General features: G+C 42.3%; 1 protein-coding gene across 3 annotated transcripts; it reads right to left on the bottom strand.

Annotated features, from left to right (window-relative positions):
• Positions 1 to 1,453: 1,453 nt before the first annotated feature.
• On the bottom strand, positions 1,454 to 26,996 carry tcea1 (transcription elongation factor A (SII), 1). 3 transcript variants are annotated; one of them, XM_036966440.1, is made up of 9 exons: positions 26,782 to 26,996; positions 22,688 to 22,750; positions 21,769 to 21,874; positions 21,557 to 21,665; positions 10,608 to 10,750; positions 9,405 to 9,616; positions 8,575 to 8,721; positions 1,967 to 2,038; positions 1,454 to 1,781 (listed from the first exon to the last, which is right to left on the bottom strand). In XM_036966440.1, exons 1-9 carry the CDS (start codon positions 26,854 to 26,856, stop codon positions 1,773 to 1,775), a joined length of 936 nt encoding a protein of 311 aa, XP_036822335.1. In that variant the 5' UTR covers positions 26,857 to 26,996; the 3' UTR covers positions 1,454 to 1,772. The 3 variants fall into 3 exon arrangements, with proteins under 3 accessions (XP_036822335.1, XP_036822336.1, XP_021445835.2); XM_036966441.1 differs by lacking the exon at positions 22,688 to 22,750 and having other exon boundaries at positions 26,782 to 26,979; XM_021590160.2 differs by lacking the exons at positions 22,688 to 22,750; positions 26,782 to 26,996 and adding an exon at positions 22,247 to 22,286.
• Between the last annotated feature and the right edge of the window lie 250 nt (positions 26,997 to 27,246).

Here is a 27,246-nt window from a genome sequence, read left to right as displayed (position 1 = left end):
AACTAATTTTCCAGAATTTTACATTATTATGACATAACATTGAAGGTTGTGCAATGTAACAGCAATACTTAGTTAGGGTTGCCACCTGTTCGATAAAATACGGAACGGTTCAGTATTTCACTGAAAGAATAAACATTTTGTTTTCTAAATGATAGTTTCCAGATTTGACCATATTAATGACCTGAGGCTCGTATTCCTGTGTGTTATTATATTATAATTAAGTCTATGATTTGATATAGCAGTCTGAGCGGTGGTAGGCAGCAGCAGGCTCGTAAGCATTCACTCAAACAGCACTTTACTGCGTTTGCCAGCAGCTCTTTATGAATTCAAGCCTACCAACTCCCGAGATTAGGGTGGCAATAAAAAAGTGCCTATAAGAACATCCAATAGTCAAAGGTCTATGAAATACAAATGGTATAGAGAAAAATAGTTGACGTGTCATAATTCCTATAACTCCAACCTAAAACTTCTTACCTGGGAATATTGAAGACTCGTGTTAAAAGGAACCACCGGCTTTCATATGTTCTCATGTTCTGAGCAAGGAACTGAAACTGGTATCGTTTTTTTTGGTCCTCCAATAACCGGTATCGGTGTTGAAAAATCATAATCGGTCGACCTCTAGTATCAATGGAAAGAGCCGGCTTCATCTGAGACTCAGTGATATGACGTTGCCACCGGCAGCAAGATGAGCCTAGAATATTGCAGATGGGTGCAATGCAACACTCGCAAAGTATATCTGTATCTGCGCACATGCTTCATTGTACTGTAAAATGATAGCTGTAATCGCTGTAACAGCATCGCTGATGCTGTGGTCGGTCCGATGCTGTGGTCGGTCCGATGCTGTGGTCAGTCCGATGCTGTGGTCAGTCCGATGCTGTGGTCAGTCCGATGCTGTGGTCGGTCCGATGCTGTGGTCGGTCCGATGCTGTGGTCGGTCCGATGCTGTGGTCGGTCTGATGCTGTGGTCGGTCTGATGCTGTGGTCGGTCTGATGCTGTGGTCGGTCTGATGCTGTGGTCGGTCTGATGCTGTGGTCGGTCTGATGCTGTGGTCGGTCTGATGCTGTGGTCGGTCTGATGCTGTGGTCGGTCTGATGCTGTGGTCGGTCTGATGCTGTGGTCGGTCTGATGCTGTGGTCGGTCTGATGCTGTGGTCAGTCTGATGCTGTGGTCAGTCTGATGCTGTGGTCAGTCTGATGCTGTGGTCAGTCTGATGCTGTGGTCAGTCTGATGCTGTGGTCAGTCTGATGCTGTGGTCAGTCTGATGCTGTGGTCAGTCTGATGCTGTGGTCAGTCTGATGCTGTGGTCAGTCTGATGCTGTGGTCAGTCTGATGCTGTGGTCAGTCTGATGCTGTGGTCTACTTCATGCATTGAAGACATAACCTTTAATGTTGGTCTGGGAAACCCATCCAAGAGGACGTTTGTACCAGAACTTGTTCAGGACAACAAAAAAAAACAAGACATTATTTTTATTAAACAAATGGATAAAATTTTACTGGTAATTTAAATTAAATAAAAATTCATGAAGGTCGAAGAAGCTAAACTCAATAGTAAATTGTAGATCCAAGTTTTGTCTAAATGTTAAAACTACATATAAAATGTTGGATGGTAACAGAAGAAACAGTGTTGATCATCATCTGAACGGCTGATGGGTGGGGACAGGGGCGTGGCTATGGACAATATCTTCCAATAGAAATATTGGGTGAGTCTGCATGGTTGGTTGATTGGTACCAGGGGTCAGAGGTTCTGTCTGAAGTTCTCCTCCTCCCGATCTCAACAGAACTAGAAGATGAACAGTAAAGAAGGCCTTAGATGGGGACAGAAGGGACTGTGTATATATTGTTATATATAGACTGTGTATATGTAGTTAAACACAACACCTACATTAAACAATGTGGTGAAACAGACAAAAGGGATTCGCGTGTAGACAGCGTGCGTGTAGACGGTGTGTTACAGTATCAACGTACCTTCCATCTGTTTCCACAGTCATTACAGAAGACGAAGGTGGTCATGGGTTCATCAGCACTGCGGGTTTGCACCTGTAAGACCAACACACAGAGGATTACTGTACACACTGACATCACTGTAGGGATGGAAGGCTTCACCAATGTAAATGTCAATGTAAATTGTCCAGTGGCAATTTTTATGAACTGTTCAGCAGTCTAATGGCTTGGGGGTAGAAGCTGTGCGGTAGCAGAGAGAACAGTCTATGACTGGGGTGACTCGAGTCTCTGACCAATTTTTGGGCATTCCTCTGACACCACCTAGTATATAGGTCCTGGATGGCAGGAAGCTTGGCCCCAGTGATGTCCTGGGCCGTTCGCACTACCCTCTGTAGCGCCTTACCGTCACCAGGCGGTGATGCAACCGGTCAGGATGCTCTCGATGGTGCAGCTGTAGAACCTTTTGAGGATCTGGGGGCCCATGCCAAATCTTTTCAGTCTCCTGAGGGGGAAAAGGTTTTGTCGTGCCCTCTTCACAACTGTCTTGGTGTGTTTGGACCATGATAGTTCGTTGGTGATGTGGACACCAAGGAACTTGAAACTCGCGACCCGCTCCACTACAGCCCCATTGATGTTAATGGGGGCCTGTTCGACCCGCCTTTTCCTGTAGTCCACGATCAGCTCCTTTGTTTTGCTCACATTGAGGGAGAGGTTGTTGTCCTGGCACCACACGGCCAGTTTTCTGACCTCCTCCCTATAGGCTGTCTCATCGTTGATCAGGCCTACCACTGTTGTGTCGTCAGCAAACTTAATGATGGTGTTTGGCCACGCAGTCGTGGGTGAACAGGGAACACAGGAGGGGACTAAGTACACACCCTTGAGGGGCCCCAGTGTTGAGGATCAACACGGCAGACGTGTTGTTGCCTACCCTTACCACCTGGGGGCAGCCCGTCAGGAAGTCTGGGATCCTGTTTAATGATTTTGTTCACTTCGGCTACCGAGAGCGTTATCACACTGTCACCCAGAACAGCTGGTGCTCTCATGCATGTGTCAGTGTTGCTTGCCTTGAAGCGAGCATAAAAGTAATTTAGCTCGTCTGGTAGGCTCGCGTCACTGGGCAGCTCGCGTCTGGGTTTCCCTTTGTAGTCCTTAATAATTTTCAAGCCCTGCCACATCTGATGAGCGTCAGAGCCAGTGAAGTAGGATTCAATCTTAATCCTGTAATGCCGCTTTGCTTGTTTGATGGTTCGTCTGAGGGCATAGCGGGATATGTATGTACAGTCACTGTGGGGACGACGTCGTCAATGCACTTATTGATGAAGCTGATGACTGAGGTGGTATACTCCTCAATGCCATTGGATGAATCCCGGAACATATTCCAGTCTGTGCTACCAAAACAGTCCTGTAGTGTAGCATCCGCGTCATCTGACCACTTCGGTATTGATCGAGTCACTGATACTTCCTGCTTTAGTTTTTTCTTGAAAGCAGGAATCAGGAGGATCGAATTATGGTCAGATCTGCCAAATGGAGGGCGAGGGAGAGCTTTGTATGCATCTCTGTGTGTGGAGTAAAGGTGGTCTGCGATTTTTTCCCCCCCTGGTTGCAAATAAAAATTTGGTTAAACTGATTTAAGTTTGCCTGCATTAAAGTCCCCGGCCACTAGGAGCGCCACTTATGGGTGAGCATTTCCTTGTTTGCTTATGGCCTTATAGAGTTGGTTGAGTGTGGTCTTAGTGTCAGCATCGCTTTGTGGTGATAGACGGCTACAAATAATACAGATGAGTACTCTCCTGGTAGATAGTGTGGTCTACAGCTTATCATGAGGTACTCCACCTCAGGCGAGCAATACCTCGAGACTTCTTTAATATTAGACCAGCTAATCACGCACCAGCTGTTATTGACAACAGGACACACACCACCACCCCTAGTCTTACCAGAGGTAGCATCTCTGTTCTGCCGGTGCATGGAAAATTACGCCAGCTCAATATTGTCCGTTTCTTCATTCAGCCACGTCTTGGAGAAACATAAGATGTTACAATTTCTATTGTCCTGTTGGTAGGATAATCTTAATAGCAGGTCATCCATTTTATTTTCTAACGATTGCACGTTAGCAAGCAGAATGGAAGGCATTGGGAGTTTATTCGCTCGCCTACGGATTCTCAGAAGGATCCCCGATCTGCGTCCCCTTTTCCGGCGTCTTTTCTTCACGCAGAAGGCATGGATCTGGGCCTGTTCCAGGGAAAGGAGTGGATCTGGGCCTGTTCCAGGGAAAGCAGAATATCCTTCTCGTTGGACTCGTTAAAGGAAAAAGTTTCTTCCAGTCTGTGGTGAGTAATCGCTTTTCTGATGTCTCAAAGGTTTTTCGGTCATAAGAGACGGTAGCAGCAACATTATGTACACAATAAATAAATAAGATACAGTAGAGAGGCTATATACAGTATACAGTAGAGGCTAGATAGAGTAGAGAGGCTAGATCCAGTAGCGGGGCTATATACAGTACAGAGGCTATATACAGTAGCGATGCTATATACAGTAGCGATGCTATATACAGTAGCGAGGCTATATACAGTAGCGAGGCTATATACAGTAGCGAGGCTATATACAGTAGTGGCTATATACAGTAGCGGCTATATACAGTAGCGGCTATATACAGTAGAGGCTATATACAGTAGAGGCTATATACAGTAGGCTATATACAGTAGAGGCTATATACAGTAGAGGCTTGAGGTAGTATGTACATGAAGGTATAGCTAAAGTGACTATGCATATATGGTAAACAGAGAGTAGCAGCAGTGTAAAAAGGGGTTGGGGGGGGGGGGGGGGGGGGGGGTGACACACACAATGCAAATATTTGAGCAGTGGTGACATATTCTCTGTCCATCTCCATTGTAATCTACTGGGAGATTTAAACGATGATGGAGAACCCTCCTAATTTATCGACCCCACCACTCACCATCAGACAGAACTAGTTCCTAGCTGCCCCTCACAAAAGGACAGTTTCAAATGCACCAATTAAGATTTAAATTTTGGCATGCACAACATGCAGATATGCGCTAGTTCTTTTAACGGAAAAGCCTGCAATGTTTTTCAGCTCCGATTTTTCAAGAAGCATACAACACAGCGTAGGCATGGCCTATAGGCTTAGTGGTTTGTTTTCTTTTTTAATGTATTAATTTGGGTTCACAGTGCGAACCGAACCGAGGTCCCTGTACCGAGTGGTTAGATATGAACCCCTATGACAGCGGAGCATCTAAACAGCTCCTCCAAAGAATCTTCTCTAATACAACCAAAAGTATCTATTACTGTGAATCAATAGCAATATTAGTCCCTCTAATGGTCATTACCTGAGAGGATTATTATATAGTGGATGGTATATTACCTGAAGAGGGGTATTATATAGTGGATGGTATATTACCTGAGAGGAGGGGTATTATATAGTGGATGGTATATTACCTGAGAGGAGGTGTATTATACAGTGGATGGTATATTACCTGAGAGGAGGGGTATTATATAGTGGATGGTATATTACCTGAGAGGATTATTATATAGTGGATGGTATATTACCTGAGAGGATTATTATATAGTGGATGGTATATTACCTGAGAGGTGTATTATATAGTGGATGGTATATTACCTGAGAGGATTATTATATAGTGGATGGTATATTACCTGAGAGGAGGGGTATTATACAGTGGATGGTATATTACCTGAGAAGAGGTGTATTATATAGTGGATGGTATATTACCTGAGAGGAGGGGTATTATATAGTGGATGGTATATTACCTGAAGAGGGGTATTATATAGTGTATGGTATATTACCTGAAGAGGGGTATTATACAGTGGATGGTATATTACCTGAGAGGAGGGGTATTATATAGTGTATGGTATATTACCTGAAGAGGGGTATTATACAGTGGATGGTATATTACCTGAGAGGAGGGGTATTATATAGTGTATGGTATATTACCTGAAGAGGGGTATTATACAGTGGATGGTATATTACCTGAAGAGGTGTATTATATAGTGGATGGTATATTACCTGAGAGGAGGTGTATTATATAGTGGATGGTATATTACCTGAGAGGAGGGGTATTAAATAGTGGATGGTATATTACCTGAGAGGTGTATTATACAGTGGATGGTATATTACCTGAAGAGGGGTATTATACAGTGGATGGTATATTACCTGAGAGGAGGGGTATTATATAGTGTATGGTATATTACCTGAAGAGGGGTATTATACAGTGGATGGTATATTACCTGAAGAGGTGTATTATATAGTGGATGGTATATTACCTGAGAGGAGGGGTATTAAATAGTGGATGGTATATTACCTGAAGAGGATTATTATATAGTGGATGGTATATTACCTGAGAGGATTATTATATAGTGGATGGTATATTACCTGAGAGGATTATTATATAGTGGATGGTATATTACCTGAAGAGGTGTATTATATAGTGGATGGTATATTACCTGAGAGGAGGTGTATTATACAGTGGATGGTATATTACCTGAAGAGGTGTATTATATAGTGGATGGTATATTACCTGAAGAGGTGTATTATATAGTGGATGGTATATTACCTGAAGAGGTGTATTATATAGTGGATGGTATATTACCTGAGAGGAGGTGTATTATACAGTGGATGGTATATTACCTGAAGAGGGGTATTATACAGTGGATGGTATATTACCTGAGAAGAGGTGTATTATATAGTGGATGGTATATTACCTGAAGAGGTGTATTATACAGTGGATGGTATATTACCTGAAGAGGTGTATTATATAGTGGATGGTATATTACCTGAAGAGGTGTATTATACAGTGGATGGTATATTACCTGAAGAGGTGTATTATACAGTGGATGGTATATTACCTGAAGAGGTGTATTATACAGTGGATGGTATATTACCTGAAGAGGGGTATTATATAGTGGATGGTATATTACCTGAAGAGGTGTATTATATAGTGGATGGTATATTACCTGAAGAGGTGTATTATACAGTGGATGGTATATTACCTGAAGAGGTGTATTATACAGTGGATGGTATATTACCTGAAGAGGGGTATTATATAGTGGATGGTATATTACCTGAAGAGGTGTATTATACAGTGGATGGTATATTACCTGAAGAGGGGTATTATATAGTGGATGGTATATTACCTGAAGAGGTGTATTATATAGTGGATGGTATATTACCTGAAGAGGTGTATTATACAGTGGATGGTATATTACCTGAAGAGGTGTATTATATAGTGGATGGTATATTACCTGAAGAGGTGTATTATATAGTGGATGGTATATTACCTGAGAGGAGGTGTATTATACAGTGGATGGTATATTACCTGAAGAGGGGTATTATACAGTGGATGGTATATTACCTGAGAGGAGGTGTATTATATAGTGGATGGTATATTACCTGAAGAGGTGTATTATATAGTGGATGGTATATTACCTGAGAGGAGGTGTATTATACAGTGGATGGTATATTACCTGAAGAGGGGTATTATACAGTGGATGGTATATTACCTGAGAGGAGGTGTATTATATAGTGGATGGTATATTACCTGAAGAGGTGTATTATATAGTGAATGGTATATTACCTGAAGAGGGGTATTATACAGTGGATGGTATATTACCTGAGAAGAGGTGTATTATACAGTGGATGGTATATTACCTGAAGAGGGGTATTATACAGTGGATGGTATATTACCTGAAGAGGTGTATTATATAGTGGATGGTATATTACCTGAAGAGGTGTATTATATAGTGTGGAATATTACCTGAGAGGAGGGGTATTATACAGTGGATGGTATATTACCTGAAGAGGTGTATTATATAGTGGATGGTATATTACCTGAAGAGGTGTATTATATAGTGTGGAATATTACCTGAGAGGAGGGGTATTATACAGTGGATGGTATATTACCTGAAGAGGTGTATTATACAGTGAATGGTATATTACCTGAAGAGGTGTATTATATAGTGGATGGTATATTACCTGAAGAGGTGTATTATACAGTGGATGGTATATTACCTGAAGAGGGGTATTATATAGTGGATGGTATATTACCTGAGAGGAGGTGTATTATATAGTGGATGGTATATTACCTGAGAGGAGGTGTATTATATAGTGGATGGTATATTACCTGAGAGGAGGTGTATTATATAGTGGATGGTATATTACCTGAAGAGGTGTATTATACAGTGGATGGTATATTACCTGAAGAGGGGTATTATATAGTGGATGGTATATTACCTGAAGAGGGGTATTATATAGTGGATGGTATATTACCTGAGAGGAGGTGTATTATATAGTGGATGGTATATTACCTGAGAGGAGGTGTATTATATAGTGGATGGTATATTACCTGAAGGGGTGTATTATATAGTGGATGGTATATTACCTGAAAAGGTGTATTATACAGTGGATGGTATATTACCTGAGAGGAGGTGTATTATATAGTGGATGGTATATTACCTGAAGGGGTGTATTATATAGTGGATGGTATATTACCTGAGAGGAGGTGTATTATACAGTTGATGGTATATTACCTGAGAGGTGTACTATTATACAGTGGATGGTATATTACATGAAGAGGTATATTATACAGTTGATGGTATATTACCTGAGTGTAGGTGCACCTCTTCTTCTTGCACTTGCCGCAGGTGAACAGGTCAGTCTGGGTCCCTCCGGTCTGGGACACTTGGTGATCTCTAATGGCTTCTTTGGTCAGGTTCTTCCTTATCAGCTTCAGCTCATCACTAGCCATTTCCTGTTAGGAGGAAGACATTAGGGTCAGGGGTTAGGGGTTTGATGTCAGGTTCTTCCTCTGAGCTTCAGCTCATCACTAGCCATCTCCTGTTAGTAGGAAGACATTGGGGTTAGGGTCGGGGGTTAGAGGTCAGGTTCTTCCTATTGAGCTTCAGCTCGTCAAAAGTCATTTCCTGTTAGGAGGAAGACATTAGGGTCAGGGGTTAGATGTCAGGTTCTTCCTCTGAGCTTCAGCTCGTCAATAGCCATTTCCTGTTAGCACAAAACACGTAAGGTTAGTGGTAGGGGTTAGAGGTCAGGTTCTTTCTTATTTATTTATTCTTTATTTTACCTTCATTTAACTAGGCAAGTCGGTTAAAAACAAATTCTTATTTTCAATGACGGCCTAGGAAAAGTGGGCTAACTGACTTGTTCAGGGGCAGAACAACAGAGTTTTACCTTGTCGGCTCGGGGATTCAATCTAGCAACCTTTCGGTTACTAGTCCAACGCTCTAATCACTAGGCTACCTGCCGCCCCTTATCAGCTTCAACTCATCATTAGCAATCTCCTGTTAGCACAGAACACGTTAAGGTAGGGGTTAGGGGTACGGTACCTCAGCGGTCATCTTGGCTATGTAGTCTAACAGTAAGGGTTAGAGGTCAAGGGTTATGGTAGAGGTTAGATGTCAGGGTTAGGTAGCCTACCTGAGCGGTCATCTTGGCCATGCGGTCGGGGGAGACGTTCCCACAGAGAACACTCTTCCTGAGGTTGGGGTTCTTGATGTCCTTCAGGTTGGCAATGCGACTCCTGACACGGTTCTTATATTTGGGGTCAGTGTTCTTAAACTCACAGAAGATATATTCTTCAATCTGAGCTCCCAGTTCATCACAGTCAGCTCCTATAGCAATGTAGTCATCTGGAGAAGAGGAGAGCGAGGTCAGTCGGTGTTATATAGCCAGTTACCTCCAGCCTGTAGAGCCTGGGACAGTATCTTTAACCTTTTTGGGATAAGGGGCAGCATTTTCACTTTTGGAGGAATAGCGTGCCCAGAATGAACTGCCTCCTACTCTGTCCCAGATGCTAATATATGCATATTATTATTAGCATTGGATAGAAAACACTATGAAGTTTCTAAAACTGTTTGAATGATGTCTGTGAGTATAACATAACTTATGTAGCAGGCAAAACCCTGAGGACTAATTATTATTATATATATATTTTTTTTTAGGTCTCTGTCTGTTCAGTGAGTTCTCGTTAGCAAACAATATTTCTTAGGAACTGGTTTTCAGTTCCTACCGTTTCCACTGGATGTCACCACTCTTTGGAATTTGGTTGAGGTTATTCATTTGTGCAATGAAGAAGTAGGCCAACTAGGAACTGGGTAACACTGCTGAGAGTTGCGCAAGACGTGAAAAGTAGCGTTGGTTTGTTGTCTTCCCCATCTTAGCTCACTGTTGTATCAATATGTTTTTACCATGACAGTTTACAATATAGTGTTACTCCAAGCAGTTCAGTCACCTCCACTTGCTCAATTTCCACATTATTTATAACAAGATGTAGTTGAGGTTTAGGGTTTAGTGGCTGTTTTGTTCCAAATATAATGCTTTTAGTTTTTGATATTTAGGACTAACTTATTCCTTGCCACCCACTCAAACTAACAACAGCTCTTTGTTGAGTGTTGCACTCATTTCAGTCGCTGTAGTAGCTGATGTGTATAGTGTTGAGTCATCCGCATACTCAAAATCAGTGGCATGTCGTTAGTAAAAATAGAAAAAAGGAAGGGGCCTAAACAGCTACTCTGGGGAATTCCTGATTCTATCTGGATTATATTTGAGAGGCTTCTATTAAGCCTTCCATTAAGCCTGTAGAGCATGGGACACGCTCTACAGTAGGGTGTTAGGTCTTACCTCCAGCCTGTAGCGCCTGGGACAGCATCTCGCGACACTTGATCCTGACGGAGTCGGAGGTGGAGGGGGCTTGGGGGAACGTGGAGATCAGGGAGATGGAGGGCATCACCTCAACAGGCTCATTCTTACAGCTGGAGTCATTGCTGTAGCAAACAACAACAACAGCCAGGTTATCAGGCGTCTTTAGCCAGGTTGGTGTAGCTATCTCGCTACCTCTTCTTGTAGTTCAGGACTGCCATGAAAAGCGAGACACCGTACTGGTGTGATAGTAGTGCAGTTATAGCAGTAGTAGTAACTAGCTAAATCTCTTGCCGGGGTTCAGGAGTGCCCTGAGAGGGAGACACCTTACTGGAGAGGTAGTATAGTAGTGTAATAGCAGTCATAGTGTAGTGTGTAGTAGTAGTATTAATGGTGTAGTAGCACTAGTACTAACAGTAGTAGTAGTAGAGTAGTGTGTAGTAGTAGAGCAGTAGTAGTAGTGCAGTAGTAGTGTACTACTACTACTACTAACTAGGTACCTATATTCCCGTGGACTGCCCTGAGAGGGATACACTGTGCAGGTGATGACTTGCCCTCCTGGATGAAGATCAAAGGTGCCGGCTAATCAAATGTTTCAGGCCATGTCGTAAATACCTTGCAGGAACTCTCTCTCCCTTGCCAGGAAGTATTGAGGGAACTTTTGTTATGAAGAGATTGTTCCTGCCAAAACGCCAACATCCAAAAGTGGATAATGAAACAATATTTCTAACAAAGAATGTGGGAAATGGTCGGGAGAGACTTAAATGATCTGACATGATTGTTCTTTATTGTTTTGTGATATCATTAAAGAAGTTGTAACGGAAACATTGTATCTAACAGCTTTCACAATGTATGTCAGAGTTACATCTAAATGTTGTAATACTTAAATGATTAAATATGAAACTATTTGTGAGTAGATTAAATGTGATTTTAGCCTTCTAAATGAGAATTGATTTTCATGTAAAGTTTTCCCCAGTCAGTCCCCACACCCACGTAAGCACAGACATTATGCCAAAAGGATGGAACGCCCCTTTTGCCAGAGTGCTTATAAAGGACTGCTCTCGACGAGTGAAGGTAAAGACTAGACATTCACAGTCTGCAGCTGTAATGTAAAGTAGTCTAGAACTCTGACAAAAGACACGAGGAAGATCTCCAAAGACCACCGCATGTGTAACATCTGAAGGATCCAGTCTAAGAAACTCGACCCGAGACGAGAAACATTTCCCTCTCAACACCGTGCTGTACGTCTGATGTATCCATCCTAACAGACACTTCCAGAACAAAGCAAGCCTACTACTACAAAAGACATTGTGACCTCTGGTTCACAAACCAGAGACTTATGTCGAATGACTCCCAATAGATGGACCGGGCGATTTCAACAGAGAGAGAGACGACAAAAGACATACAAGCGTAAATATATACATACACACATTGCAATTATTTTAGAATGAGCGGTCATTCATGTGCAAAGTATTCATATTCCCATGGGCATAGCTTCCATATGAATGTACAATAAGTTGACTGTCTCTCCCTCTCCTTCACTGTGTACCAAGCTGTCATATCGGGTTAGTCCACTAGGGACTTTTCATTGTGTAACAAGCCGCCATATCGGGTTAGTCCACGAGGGACTTTTCATTGCATTATGTTAGTAATCAACATATAATCTATTGTGTGTGTGTGTGTGTTTATATAATTCTGTGTGATTATTTAGTTAGTAAATAAATAATTAAGCCAATTTGTGTATCACTGAATCATCATTTAGGGTTCGTGCAGATTTGACGTCAACGACGTTCAGAATGAGACTGCTATGAGGTAATAATTAATGGATGACTAATATGATAACGATAGATTCTGCTATTGAGTTAATTCGGGAAACGGTAACTCATTAAACTTGTTCAGCAAGATTGCCAACGAGTTAATTGTTACATAATTAATTTAATCACGTAATAATCAAACATAGTTAATTGATTTGATAAAATAACCATCATCACATTAATGAGATAGTAGCTACATCTCTTGCTGTGATTCAGCACTGCCCTGAGAGGGAGACACTGTACTGGTGATGTAATGTAGTAGTAGCAGTAGAGTAGAGTAGTGTGTAATAGTAGTAGAGTAGTGTGTTGTAGTAGTAGAGTAGCGTGTAGTAGTAGTAGTAGTAGTAGCGTGTAGTAGTAGTAGTAGCGTGTAGTAGTAGTAGTAGAGTAGCGTGTAGTAGTAGCAGTGGTAGTAGCAGTAGAGTAGCTTGTAGTAGTAGTAGCGTGTAGTAGTAGAGTAGCGTGTAGTAGTAGTGGTAGTAGTAGAGTAGCGTGTAGTAGTAGAGTAGCGTGTAGTAGTAGAGTAGTGTGTAGTAGTAGCAGTGGTAGTAGCAGTAGAGTAGCTTGTAGTAGTAGTAGCGTGTAGTAGTAGAGTAGCATGTAGTAGCAGCAGTAGAGTAGCGTGTAGTAGTGGAGTAGCGTGTAGTAGTAGTAGCGTGCAGTAGTAGAGTAGCGTGTCCTAGTAGTGGTAGTAGTAGAGTAGTGTGTAGTAGTAGTAGTGTGTAGTAGTAGAGTACCGTGTAGTAGTAGTAGCGTGCAGTAGTAGAGTAGCGTGTCCTAGTAGTGGTAGTAGTAGAGTAGTGTGTAGTAGTAGTAGTGTGTAGTAGTAGAGTACCGTGTAGTAGTAGTAGAGATAGTAGTAGTAGCAGCAGTAGAGTAGCGTGTAGTATTAGTAGCAGTAGTAGAGTAGCGTGTAGTAGTAGAGTAGCGTGTAGTAGTAGAGTAGCGTGTAGCAGTAGAGTAGCGTGTAGTAGTAGAGTACCGTGTAGTAGTAGTGGTGGTAGTAGTAGTAGCAGCAGTAGAGTAGCGTGTAGTTGTAGAGTAGCGTGTAGTAGTAGAGTACCGTGTAGTAGTAGTAGAGATAGTAGTAGTAGCAGCAGTAGAGTAGCGTGTAGTATTAGTAGCAGTAGTAGAGTAGCGTGTAGTAGTAGAGTAGCGTGTAGTAGTAGAGTAGCGTGTAGCAGTAGAGTAGCGTGTAGTAGTAGAGTACCGTGTAGTAGTAGTGGTGGTAGTAGTAGTAGCAGCAGTAGAGTAGCGTGTAGTTGTAGTGTGTAGTATTAGTAGCAGTAGTAGAGTAGCGTGTAGTAGTAGAGTAGCGTGTAGTAGTAGTAGTGTGTAGTAGTAGAGTACCGTGTAGTAGTAGAGTAGCGTGTAGCAGTAGAGTAGCGTGTAGTAGTAGTAGTGTGTAGTAGTAGAGTACCGTGTAGTAGTAGAGTAGCGTGTAGTAGTAGAGTAGCGTGTAGCAGTAGAGTAGCGTGTAGTAGTAGAGTACCGTGTAGTAGTAGTGGTGGTAGTAGTAGTAGCAGCAGTAGAGTAGCGTGTAGTTGTAGTGTGTAGTATTAGTAGCAGTAGTAGAGTAGCGTGTAGTAGTAGAGTAGCGTGTAGTAGTAGTAGTGTGTAGTAGTAGAGTACCGTGTAGTAGTAGAGTAGCGTGTAGCAGTAGAGTAGCGTGTAGCAGTAGAGTAGCGTGTAGTAGTAGAGTAGCGTGTAGTAGTAGAGTAGCGTGTAGTAGTAGAGTACCGTGTAGTAGTAGAGTAGCGTGTAGTAGTAGAGTACCGTGTAGTAGTAGAGTAGCGTGTAGCAGTAGAGTACCGTGTAGTAGTAGAGTAGCGTGTAGTAGTAGAGTACCGTGTAGTAGTAGAGTAGCGTGTAGTAGTAGAGTACCGTGTAGTAGTAGAGTAGCGTGTAGTAGTAGAGTACCGTGTAGTAGTAGAGTAGCGTGTAGTAGTAGAGTACCGTGTAGTAGTAGAGTAGCGTGTAGCAGTAGAGTAGCGTGTAGTAGTAGAGTAGCGTGTAGTAGTAGTAGTGGTAGTAGTAGTAGCAGCAGTAGAGTAGCGTGTAGTAGTAGTGGTGGTAGTAGTAGTAGCAGTAGTAGAGTAGCGTGTAGTAGTAGAGTAGCGTGTAGTAGTAGTAGCAGCACAGATAGAACAATGAGACAGATATTTCACCGGATATATAAATGTGATGCATCCACTTAGCATTTTCATTCACTACCAACTATCTAGTAGGCTTCCTCTCACTACCAAATATTATGGTAGCAAGAGGAAGCCCAGTGGCCGGCAGTGGGAGTAGATGGGTTTTGGCCGACATTCTGCTAATTTTCTCATCGATGAAACATTTAATCTCCATACAGTTCTGCTCCCAAAACTAAAATCTGTTACGAACAGGACAAATTTTTGTAGACTTTTACCCTTTGCCAAAGTTTTAAAACATTGCAATGTTTAGAAGGAGTGCAAAGGCAAATTTAGTTATTGCACACGCACACTTCAGAGTAGGCTTTCCCTACCGGAAATATGCAAAATACACAGTGCATTCGGAAAATATTCAGACCCCTTTTCCACATTTTGTTTAGTTACAGCCTCATTCTAAAATGGATTACATTTTTTAATCCTCAATCTACACGCAATACCCCATAAAGACAAACCGAACAGTTTATTTTTTTTATATACATTTGCAAAAAAAAATAACGATATATACCTTATTTACATAAGTATTCAGAGCCTTTCCTATGAGACTTGAAATTGAGCTCAGGTGCATCCTGTTTCCATTGATCATCCTTGAGATATTTTTACAACTTGGAGTCCACCTGTGGTAAATTCAATTGATTGGACATTATTTGGAAAGGGACACAACTGTCTATATAAGGTCCCAGTGCATGTCAGAGCAAAAACCAAACCATGAGGTTGAAAGAATTAGAGCTCCAAGACAGGATTGTGTCGAGGCACAGATCTGTCAAAGGGTACCAAAACATTTCTGCAGCATTGAAGGTCCCCAAGAACACAGTGGCCTCCATCATTCTTAAATGGAAGAGGTTTGGAACCACCAAAACTCTTCCTAGAACTGTCCGCCCGGCCAAACTGAGAAATCGGGTGAGAAGGACCTTGGTCAGGGAGGTGACCGACAACCCGATGGTCCCTCTAACAGGGCTCCAGGGTTCCTCTGTGGAGATGGGAGAACCTTCCAGAAGGACAACCATCTCTGCAGTACTCCACCAATCAGGCATTTATGGTAATGGCAAGACTGAAGCCACTCCTCAGTAAAAAGGCACATGACAGCCCGCTTGGAGTTTACCAAGAGTCACCTAAAGGAATCTTAGACCATGAGAAACAAGATTCTCTGGTCTGATGAAACAAAGATAGAACTATTTGGCCTGAATGCTAAGCATCACGTTTGGAGGAAACCAGGCACCATCCCTACAGTGAAGCATGGTGGTGGCAGCATCATGCTGATGGGATGTTTTTCAGCTGCAGGGACTGGGAGACGAGGAGGAGGTGAGGGCTCTGGGAGTGTGGTGTCAGGAAAATAACCTCTCACTCAACGTCAACAAAACAAAGGAGATGATCGTGGACTTCGGGAAACAGCAGAGGGAGCACCCCCCCTATCCACATCGACGGGAGAGCAGTAGAGAAGGTGGAAAGTTAAGTTCCTCTGTGTATCACAAACAAACTGAAATGGTGAAGTGTGGTGAGGAGCAAGTGCCTCTTCAACCTCAGGAGGCTGAAGAAATGTGGCTTGTCAACTAAAACACGGAAAAACTTTTACAGATACACAATTGAGAGCATCCTGTCGGGCTGCATCACCGCCTGGTACGACAACTGCACCACCCACAACCGCAGGGCTCTCCAGAGGGTTGTGCGGTCTGCACAACGCATCACCGGGGGCAAACTACCTGCCCTCCAGGACACCTACTAGCACAGAGAGGCTGCTGCCTTTATATACACAGATTTGAAATCATTGGCCACTTTAATAAATGGAACACTAGTCACTTTTAATGCCACTTTAATAATGTTTACATATCTTGCATTACTCATCTCGTATCTAAATACTGTATTCTAGGCAGAGGTGTTGCTAACATTTACGATAGCAAATTTCAATAAAAAAAATTAAAATATATTTTCATCTTTTGAGCTTCTAGTCATGAAATCTATGCAGCCTACTCAATCACTTTTTATAGCTACTGTTTACAGGCCTCCGTGGCCATATACAGCGTTCCTCAATGAGTTCCCTGAATTCCTATCGGACCTTGTAGTCATAGCAGATAATATTCACATTTTTGGTGACACTTGGAAAAGTCCAAAGACCCACTCCAAAAGGCTTTCGGAGCCATCATCGACTCAGTGGGTTTTGTCCAACATGTCTCTGGACCCACTCACTGTCACACTCTGGGCCTAGTTTTGTCCCATGGAATAAATGTGGATCTTAATGTTTTTCCTCATAATCCTGGATTATCGGACCACCATTTTATTACGTTTGCAATCGCAACAAATAATCAGCTCAGACACCAACCAAGGAGCATCAAAAGTTGTGCTATAAATTCTCAGACAATCCAAAGATTCCTTGATGCCCTTCCAGACTCCCTCTGCCTAACCAAGGACGTCAGAGGACAAAAATCAGTTAACCACCTAACTGAGGAACTCGATTTATCTTTGCGCAATACCCTAGATGCAGTTGCAACCCTAAAAACACGTCATAAAAACTAGCTCCCTGGTATACAGAAAATACCTGAGCTCTGAAGCAAGCTTCAAGAAAACTGGAACGGAAATGGCGCCACACCAAACTGGAAGTCTTCCGACTAGCTTGGAAAGACAGTACCCGTTGCAGTATCGAAGAGCACTTACTGCTGCTCGATCATCCTATTTTTCCAAATTAATTGAGGAAAATACCCTATTCCAACTAAACTACTGAAAGAGCTGCTTCCTGTGCTTGGCCATCCTATGTTGAACATAATAAACAGCTCTCTATCCACCGGATGTGTATCAAACTCACTAAAAGTGGCAGTAATAAAGCCTCTCTTGAAAAAGCCTAACCTTGACCCAGAAAATATTTAAAAAACTAAATGGGCCTTTATCGAATCTCCCATTCCTCTCAACAATTTTAGAAAAAGCTGTTGTGCAGCAACTCACTGCCTTCCTGAAGAGAAACAATGTATATGAAATGCTTCAGTCTGGTTTTAGACCCAATCATAGCACTGAGACGGCACTTGTGAAGGTGGTAAATTACCTTTTAATGGCGTCAGGCTCTGCATCTGTCCTAGTGCTCCTAGACCATAGTGCTGCTTTTGATACCATCGATCACCACATTATTTTGGAGCGATTGGAAACCCAAATTGATCTACACGGACAAGTTCTGGCCTGGTTTAGATCTTATCTGTCGGAAAGATATCAATTTGTCTCTGTGAATGGTTTGTCCTCTGACAAATCAACTGTAAATTGTTCCTCAAGGTTCGGTTTTAGGATCACTATTGTTCTCACTATATATTTTACCTCTTGGGGATGTCATTCGAAAACATAATGTTAACTTTCACTGCTATGGGGATGACACACAGTTGTAAATTTCAATGAAACACGGAGAAGCCCCAAAATTGCCCTCGCTGGAAGTCTGTGTTTCAGACATAAGGAAGTGGATGGCTGCAAACGGCTCTACTTTTAAACTCGGACAAAACAGAGATGCTTGTTCTAGGTCCCAAGAAACAAAGAGATCTTCTGTTGAATCTGACAATTCATCTTGATGGTTGTACAGTAGTCTCAAATAAAACTGTGAAGGACCTCGGCGTTACTCTGGACCCTGATCTCTCTTTTGACGAACATATCAAGAATGTTTCAAGACAGCTTTTTTTAATTTACGTAACATTGCAAAATTCTGAAATGTTCTGTCTAAAAATGATGCAGAAGAATTAATCCATGCTTTTGTTACTTCTATGCTAGACTACTGCAATGCTCTACTTTCCGGCTACCCGGATAAAGCACCAAATAAACTTCAGTTAGTGCTAAATATGGCTGCTAGAATCCTGACTTGAACCAAAAAATGTGATTATATTACTCCAGTGCTAGCCTCTCTACACTGGCTTACTGTTAAGGCAAGGGCTGATTTCAAGGTTTTACTGCTAACCTACAAAGCATTACATGGGCTTTACATGGGGTACATACCTACACGTACGCTACGGTCACAAGACGCAGGCCTCCTAATTGTCCCTAGAATTTCTAAGCAAACAGCTGGAGGCAGGGCTGTCTCCAATAGAGCTCTGTTTTTATGGAATGGTCTGCCTACCCATGTGAGAGATGTAGACTCAGTCTCAAACTCAATCTCTTCAGTAGGTCCTATGATTGAGTGTACTCTGGCCCAGGGGTGCAAAGGTGAACAGCAAGGCACTGGAGCAACGGACTGTCCTTGCTGTCTCCGCCTGGCCAGCTCCCCTCTCCCCAATGGGATTTTCTGAGTCACTGGCTTCCTAGTGCTCTTCCATGTCGTCCCTAGGAGGGGTGCATCACTTGAACAGGTCGAGTCACTGACGTGATCTTCCTGTCCGGTTTTGCACCCCATCTGGCTCATGCGGTGGAGGAGATCTTCGTGGGCTATACTCAGCCTTGTCTCACTCAGGGTAGTAAGTTGGTGGTCTGTTGATATCCCTCTAGTGGTGAGGGGGCTGTGCTTTGGCAAAGTAGGTTGGGTTGTACCCTGCCTGGTTGGCCCTGTTCGTCGGCCCACCCGACTCAGCCTCCAGTATCTATGCTGCAATAGTCTAGGGGCCGGGGTGTTAGGGTCAGTCTGTTATATCTGGTGTAATGCTCCTGTGTTATTTGGTGTTCTGTGTGAATATAAGTATGCTCCCTCTAATTCGCTCTCACTCCCTCCCCTCATGAAGGACCTGAGCCCTAGGTTCATGCCTCAGGACTACCTGGCCTGATGACTTCTGGCTGTCCCCAGTCCACCTGGTTGTGCTGCTGCTCCACTCCCACATCCCAACCCTCAGCCCATCCCATCTATCTCTGCTGGCCACCCTTTGCGGATTTCTACACACCATATATATCTCAACTATGCTGTGATGTTTAACATATAATTTAAATCTATCTAATCGAATAGTGTGAACATAAGTTAAATACTTTTACAAAGAGTATTAGTGATTGACTGACCAGGTGCCTCCAGATCTCCCAACAATGCTGTTTCTAGGGACAACTTTAGATTAATGTTATGCTTTTTCAGCCATTCCTGAACCTGAGACCAGAAACAGGATACCTGAAGGCAATACCAGAACAAATGGTCTATTGATTCTGTATCCTCACAACAAAATCTGCAGGGCTGCGATGATTTTATGCCCCAAATATTCAACATTTTGTTGGTGGCAAGAATTCCAAACAATAATGTTAGCTGAAAAGCACTAAGTCTTGAGTCATTTTATATATCAACTCACATACAACCTGTACCACGGAATCAGTACAAAACTTCTTCCCAACTATTTTACAATCTGTATGGCACAGTTGTCAACATCCTGGTCCTCAAATTAAACTGGTATACTTTACTATTTATGCTGTTGTGGTAATGCACAGCACATTTGAGTTCAGCCATAATATTTGTTCTATCTTTTCAGGGGGATGAAATTGAAATTGTAGCCAGCTCTGCTATGCTTGTTTAAAAAAAGAGATATCTTGAAAAAGGTTTAATTTTCAATTAATCAAAATGAGACATGGCAATCTACACAAAGGCCATTTTAAACAATTGATGAGCTTTTCTTAGTGATCTACTGGAGAACCATTTAGGGTTCAAGTAAAACAATTGAATAAGTGAAGCTTTTAGAGAGGTTTAGTGCTTTTATATTTAATAACCTCAACACACCCAATTCATATTCATTATATAGATAGGTATGCTTTATCTTGTCTGGTTTAGCATCCCAGACAAAGCTAAATATTTTTTGCTCATATGATTTGAAAAACTAATCAGGAGTAGGCAGTGCCATAAGTGAGTAAACTGAGATATGACTAAGGAGTTAATCAGTGTAATTTTTCCATAAATAGACAGGTATTTATCTCTCCATGGTTGCAGGATCTTGTCTATTTTTACAAATATTCTATTGAAATTCGCTGTGGAGAGCTCATTTATATATTTTACGATATGAATACTAAGTATGTGTACTTCCTCCGTCAGCCTATTTTATAGGTAAACTGCATGGTAATGTAAAAGTAGCATTTTTTAAAGTTCCAATACGTAATATTGTACACTTATCATAATTAGGTTTTAGTGCAGAGAGTACAGAAAAGTTATCTAGATCTTTAATGAGACATTAAAGACATTAAATCCTCTAGTGTTATTTGTTGTGATTTTAATTGCTAGCATTTCAATGGCCATAGCGAATAGATATGTTGACAGCAGACACCCTTGTTTAACTCCTCTTGACAATTCAAAACTCTGAGATGTAGCCGTTATTTACTATTTTACATCTGGGGTTGCTATACATTACTTTTACCTATTTTATAAGAGAAACAACAAAATTGAAAAAAAAATCCAGGTATTTATAAATCAAATCTAGTCTTACTTTATCAAAGGCTTTTTCAAAATATGCTATAAATACCAGGCCCGTGTAATGTGTAGGATTAGCAGTAGTACTAGTAGTACAGTAGTAGTAGTGTTTGGAGTAGTTGTATAGTGGTGTAGTACTATAGTAGAAGTAGTAGTAACTAGCTACGTTTCTTCCTGAGAAAGGAAGACACTATACTGGTGACGTAGAAGTAGTAGAGTAGTGTGTGGTGTAGTAGTATAATGGTGTAGTAGTAGTAGTAACTAGCTACGTCTCTTCCTGTGGTTCAGGGCTGCCCTGAGAGGAAGACACTATACTGGTGACGTAGTAGTAGTAGAGTAGTGTGTAATAGTAGAGTAGTGTGTAATATTAGTAGTAGGTGTGTTGTAGTATTAGTAGTAGGTGTGTTGTAGTATTAGTAGTAGTACCCATAACAGTAACAACAGCAGCAGTAGTAGTGGGTATGTTGTAGCAGTAGTAAGTAGTAGTGGTAACTAGCTACGTCGCTTCCCATGGTTCAGGACTGCCCCTGGGTGGGAGACACCGTACTGAAGAGGTAGTGTAGTAGTAGAGTAGTGTGTTGTTGTAGTGTTGTAGTAACTATGTACCTCTCCTCCCGTGGTTCAGGACTGCCCTGGGAAGGGGACACCAGACTGGTGGGTGTTGACGGCTCTTTCCTCTTCTCCTCCAACGACTTGTCTCCACCCCCTGGCTCATCTGCCGTCCAATGAAAATACAGGATCTGACATTACACCTGGGGCTTATTCAGAGGGGTGTAACTTCAACAGTGCATTCACTCATTTAGTACTGATCTGCTAACCTAGGAGTTTCTTCCAGGACTTGATGAGGGCCTTGGCCAGAGAGGTGACCTCATCGTCTGTACTCTGCTTCCTGATGGCGTTCACAGACATCCCAATCCTGGTGGACTGGAGAGGAGAGACTTACATTAGGCTGCAGGAGAGACATGGGTTCAGTATAGAGGGAGAGAGATTAGAGTTCACCACTTCTAAACTCCTACACAAAGGGAAATGTACAGCCCTCAGCTCCCTGCATCTTTCCCTCCAGTAATTCTAGCTTCATAGGTACAGCCCTCAGCTCCCTGCATTACCTGTAGTAAGTATAGCTTCATAGGTACAGCCCTCAGTTCCCTGCAGTAATTATAGCTTCATAGGTACAGCCCTCAGCTCCCTGCATCTCTCCCTCCAGTACCTGCAGTAATTCTAGCTTCATAGGTACAGCCCTCAGCTCCCTGCAGTAATTATAGCTTCATGGGTACAGCCCTCAGCTCCCTACAGTACCTGTAGTAATTCTAGAGTCATAGGTACAGCCCTCAGTTCCCTGCAGTACCTGTAGTAATTATAGCTTCATAGGTACAGCCCTCAGCTCCCTACAGTACCTGTAGTAATTCTAGAGTCATAGGTACAGCCCTCAGTTCCCTGCAGTACCTGTAGTAATTATAGCTTCATAGGTACAGTCCTCAGTTCCCTGCAGTACCTGTAGTAATTATAGCTTCATAGGTACAGCCCTCAGCTCCCTGCAGTACCTGTAGTAATTCTAGAGTCATAGGTACAGCCCTCAGCTCCCTGCAGTACCTGTAGTAATTATAGCTTCATAGATACAGGCCTCAGCTCCCTACAGTACCTGTAGTAATTCTAGAGTCATAGGTACAGCCCTCAGCTCCCTGCAGTACCTGTAGTAATTATAGCTTCATAGGTACAGCCCTCAGCTCCCTGCAGTACCTGTAGTAATTCTAGAGTCATAGGTACAGCCCTCAGTTCCTTCAGAAGGTCCAGTGCCCCTACCTGCAACAGCAACAACAAACTGAGGGTTAGTTTGAGCACAGATATTCTAGTTTAGAATAGGTTGGTGCTGCAACAACATCATACTGGGGGTTAGGTAAGAGGTAGGCAGGTTAGATAAAAGGTAGGATGCATCAGGTTTGAGGATACAGTGCATTCAGAGAGTATTCAGAGCCCTTCACCTTTTCCACAATTTGTTATGTTCCAGCCTTATTCTAAAATGGAATACATAAAAACATTTCCTCATCAATCTACACACAACACCCCATAATGACAAAGCAAAAAAGGATATTCAGAGTAGAATGGGAGAAACTCCCCACATACAGGTGTGCCAAGCTTGTAGCATCATACCCAAGAAGACTTGAGGCTGTAATTGCTGCCAAAGGTGGTTTAAAAATATATATAATAATATAACCTTTATTTAACTAGGCAAGTCAGTTAAGAACAAATTTGTATTTACAATGACGGCCTACCCCGGCCAAACCCTAACCCAGACGACTCTGGGCCAATTGCCCAACGCCCTCTGGGAATCCAAATCCCGACCAGTTGTGATACAGCCTGGAATCGAACCAGGGTCTGTAGTGACGCTTCTAGCACTGAGATGCAGTGGCTTAGACCGCTGTGCCACATGGGAGCCAAATAAACATTTTTCTTTTTTTATACACATTTGCAAAAATGTCTAAACACCTGTTTTTGTTGTCATGGGGCATTGTGTGTGTATTGACGAGAAAAACAAAACAATTTGATACATTTCAGAATAAGGCTATAACATAAAAAACTGGAAAAAGTTAAGAGGTTTGAATATTTTCCAAATGTACTGTATCTCCTTCTAGTCTTGTACTGCTGGTGAAAGGGATATTATTATATTCAGATGTTTATTTATTTTAATTTCACCTTTACTTAACCAGGTAGGTCAGTTGAGAATAAGTTCTCATTTACAACTGCAACCTGGCCAAGATAAAGCAAAGCAGTGCGACACAAACAACAATACAGACTTACACATGGAATAAACAAAAATATAGTCAATAACACAATATAAAAAAAATCTATATAGTGTGTGCAAATGAGGTAAGATTAGGGAGGTAAGGCAATAAACAGGCCGTAGTGGCGAAATAATTACAATTTAGGAAATAAACACTGGAGTGATAGATGTGCAGATGTGTATGTGCAAGAACAGATACTGGGGTGCAAAGGAGCAAAAAATATAAACAAAAATAAATAACAATATGGGGATGAGGTAGTTGGATGGGCTGTTTACAGATGGGCTATGTACAGGTACAGTGGTCTGTAAGCTGCTCTGACAGCTGATGCTTAAAGTCAGTGAGGGAGATACGAGTCTCCAGCGTCAGTGACTTATGCAATTCATTCCAGTCATTGGCAGCAGAACTGGAAGGAAAGGCGGCCAAAAGGAGGAATTGGCTTTGGGGATGACCAGTGAAATATACCTGCTGGAGCGCGTGCTACGGGTGCTGCTATGGTGACCAGGGAGCTGAGATATTACCTAGCAAAGATCTATAGATGACCTGGGTTTGGCGACAAATATGAAGCGAGGGCCAGCCAACGAGAGCATACAGGTCGCAGCGGTGGGTAGTATATGGGGCTTTGGTGACAAAATGGATGGCACTGTGATAGACAGCATACAATTCGCTGAGTAGAGTGTTGGAGGCTATATTGTAAATGACATCGCCGATGTCAAGGATCAGTAGGATGGTCAGTTTTACGAGGGTATGTTAGGCAGCGTGAGTGAAGGAGGCTTTGCTGCGAAATAGGAAGGCGATTCTAGATTTAATTTTAGATTGGAGATGCTTAATATGAGTCTAGAAGGAGAGTTTAAATTCTAACCAGACACCTAGGTATTTGTAGTCGTCCACATATTCTAAGTCAGAACCGTCCAGAGTAGTGATGCTGGACGGGGGGGCAGGTGCAGGCAGCGATCGGTTGAGGAGCATGCATTTAGTTTTACTAGCATTTAAGAGCAGTTGGAGGCCACGGAAGGAGAGTTGTACGGCATTGAAGCTCGTCTGGAGGGTTGTTAACACAGTGTCCAAAGAAGGGCCAGATGTATACAGAATGGTGTAGTCTGTGTAGAGGTGGATCAGAGATCACCAGCAGCAAGAGCTACATCATTGATGTATACAGAGAAAAGAGTCGGCCGAGAATTAAACCCTGTGGCACTCCCATAGAGACTGCCAGAGGTCCGGACAACAGGCCCTCCGATTTGACACACTGAACTCTGTCTGAGAAGTAGTTGGTGAACCAGGCGAGGCAGTCATTTGAGAAACCAAGGCTGTTGAGTCTGCCAATAAGAATGCGGTGATTGACAAGAGTCGAAAGCCTTGGCCAGGTCATGAATACAGCTGCACAGTATTGTTTTTTGTCGTTGGTGGTTATGATATCGTTTAGGACCTTGAGCGTGGCTGAGGTGCATCCACGACCAGCTCGGAAACCAGATTGCATAGCGGAAAAGGTACGGTGGGATTCGAAATGGTCGGTGATCTGTTTGTTAACTTGGCTTTAAAAAGACCTTAGAAAGGCAGGGTAGGATAGATATAGGTCTGTAGCAGTTTGGGTCTAGAGTGTCCCCCCCTTTGAAGAGGGGGATGACCGCGGCAGCGTTCCAATCTTTGGGGTTCTCAGACGATACAAAAGAGAGGTTGAACAGGCTAGTAATAGGGGTTGCAACAATTGTGGCGGATAATTTTAGAAAGAGGGACCAGATTGTCTAGCCCAGCTGATATGTAGGGGTTGTGATTTTGCAGCTCTTTTTCAGAACATCAGCTATCCGGATTTGGGTGAAGGAGAAATGAGGAGGCTTGGCCAAGTTGCTGTGGGCGGTGCAGAGCTGTTGACCGGGGCAGGGGTTGTCAGGTGGAAAGCATGGCCAGCCATAGAAAAATGCTTATTGAAATTCTAAATTATCGTGGATTTATCGGTGGTGACAGTATTTCCTAGCCTCAGTACAGTAGGAAGCTGGAAGGAGGTGCTCTTATTCTCCATGGACTTTACAGTGTCCCAGAACTTTTTGGAGTTTGTGCTACAGGATGCAAATTTCTGTTTGAAAAAGCTAGCCTTTGCTTTCATAACTGCCTGTGTATATTGGTTCCTAACTTCCCTGAAAAGTTGCATATCGCGGGGGCTATTCGATGCTAATGCAGTACGCCACAGGATGTTTTTGTGCTGGTCGAGGGCATGGTAGGTTCCATGATAATTTGGGTGAGATTGAGGATATCTACCTTAGATTGTAGGAGAGTCATATAGGAGAGTAATATTGCCAATTTCACATTCAAGGATGATAATGATTTCAATTTCTTGGTCAATAATTTCATTGTATTAGCCAACATTTTTATACACAAATGCCGATTTTCTTAAGACTACCCCCTTATTTTTGAAAGAGATTTATATTTTTGTGCAATCATTAAGACTTAAACACAAACATTCCCTTAAAGTCATTGCTGCCTTTGAATCATACAACTTAACATGTGTATAATTGTATGTATACAAGACCTCTGTGACGTTGAAAGTATTTTATTTGTAGTCTTTTTTTTCTCCATTATTATTTGTTTATTTTTCTTAAACCTGTGTGCTTCGTTACCCAATTTGCATTTTTTTATGTATAATGCGGTATATGTTTGTGCAATTTGTAAAGTTTGTTTTTGGTGTTATTTATTTATTTCAGTTTCTTTAGTTCCGACTGGCACGTGAACGCGGCACCAATGACCTGCTATCTTAGCAACTACATAACTAGCTAACTGTTGTTAGCTTAGCTAGCTAGTTACTGGCTTAGTTAACTACCTAGCTAACAGCACAATAACGATGGACTACCATGCACCACTGAACTAACTAATGTTAAACGACTACGAAGAGCCTGTAAGACCAATATTTTTCGAAATGTGACATTCAACACCATAGGACGACAACTGCTAGCTAGTTAGCTATGTGTGTCTACGTTTTCAACTCCATTTGCTAGTTAGCATGCTAACGCTATCACCAGACAAGATAATGGGAGCCAATCCATTCATGTCGGAACACCTCACCCCGCTTTTCTTCTGCGCCATTTTATCCATCTTCTTCGCAATTCTTATGATTTCCTCTTCTTCTTTTTTACCCATTGTGAATAATTTCCTCTAAAACGTTCAAATTGCAAAGAGAGGAAATCGCTGTCGACAAAGGGCACCGGGCGTTTGGCGGGTGGTCACTAGTTACCACAGCTACAAAGTCAGAAGGCCCGCCTACTCGACCAATCAGATGAGGGAGTATGATGACGCGAATGCCGACCGGCTTGAATGGGTAAAAAAATGGACGATCAATTATTTGGTTATTTTGTACATACTGTAAAACAAACCGTTATAAATGCAAAGTGTTAATCGGATGTTTTATTCAAACTCAACTTGCAAGCTTATCATGATGTTTGCCCTTACTCATAGTTACTTGTCTTAACCCAAAATAAGGTGAGGTGTTCAGAACAAGTTTAAGGGCAGAGAAAGCTTGTTGGACACTAA

The sequence above is a fragment of the Oncorhynchus mykiss genome, chromosome 28 (genome assembly GCF_013265735.2).
Source record: "Oncorhynchus mykiss isolate Arlee chromosome 28, USDA_OmykA_1.1, whole genome shotgun sequence".
NCBI lineage: Eukaryota > Metazoa > Chordata > Actinopteri > Salmoniformes > Salmonidae > Oncorhynchus > Oncorhynchus mykiss.
The sequence above is the reverse complement of the archived record's forward strand: the minus strand, read 5'-3'. Positions and strand labels throughout refer to the sequence as shown.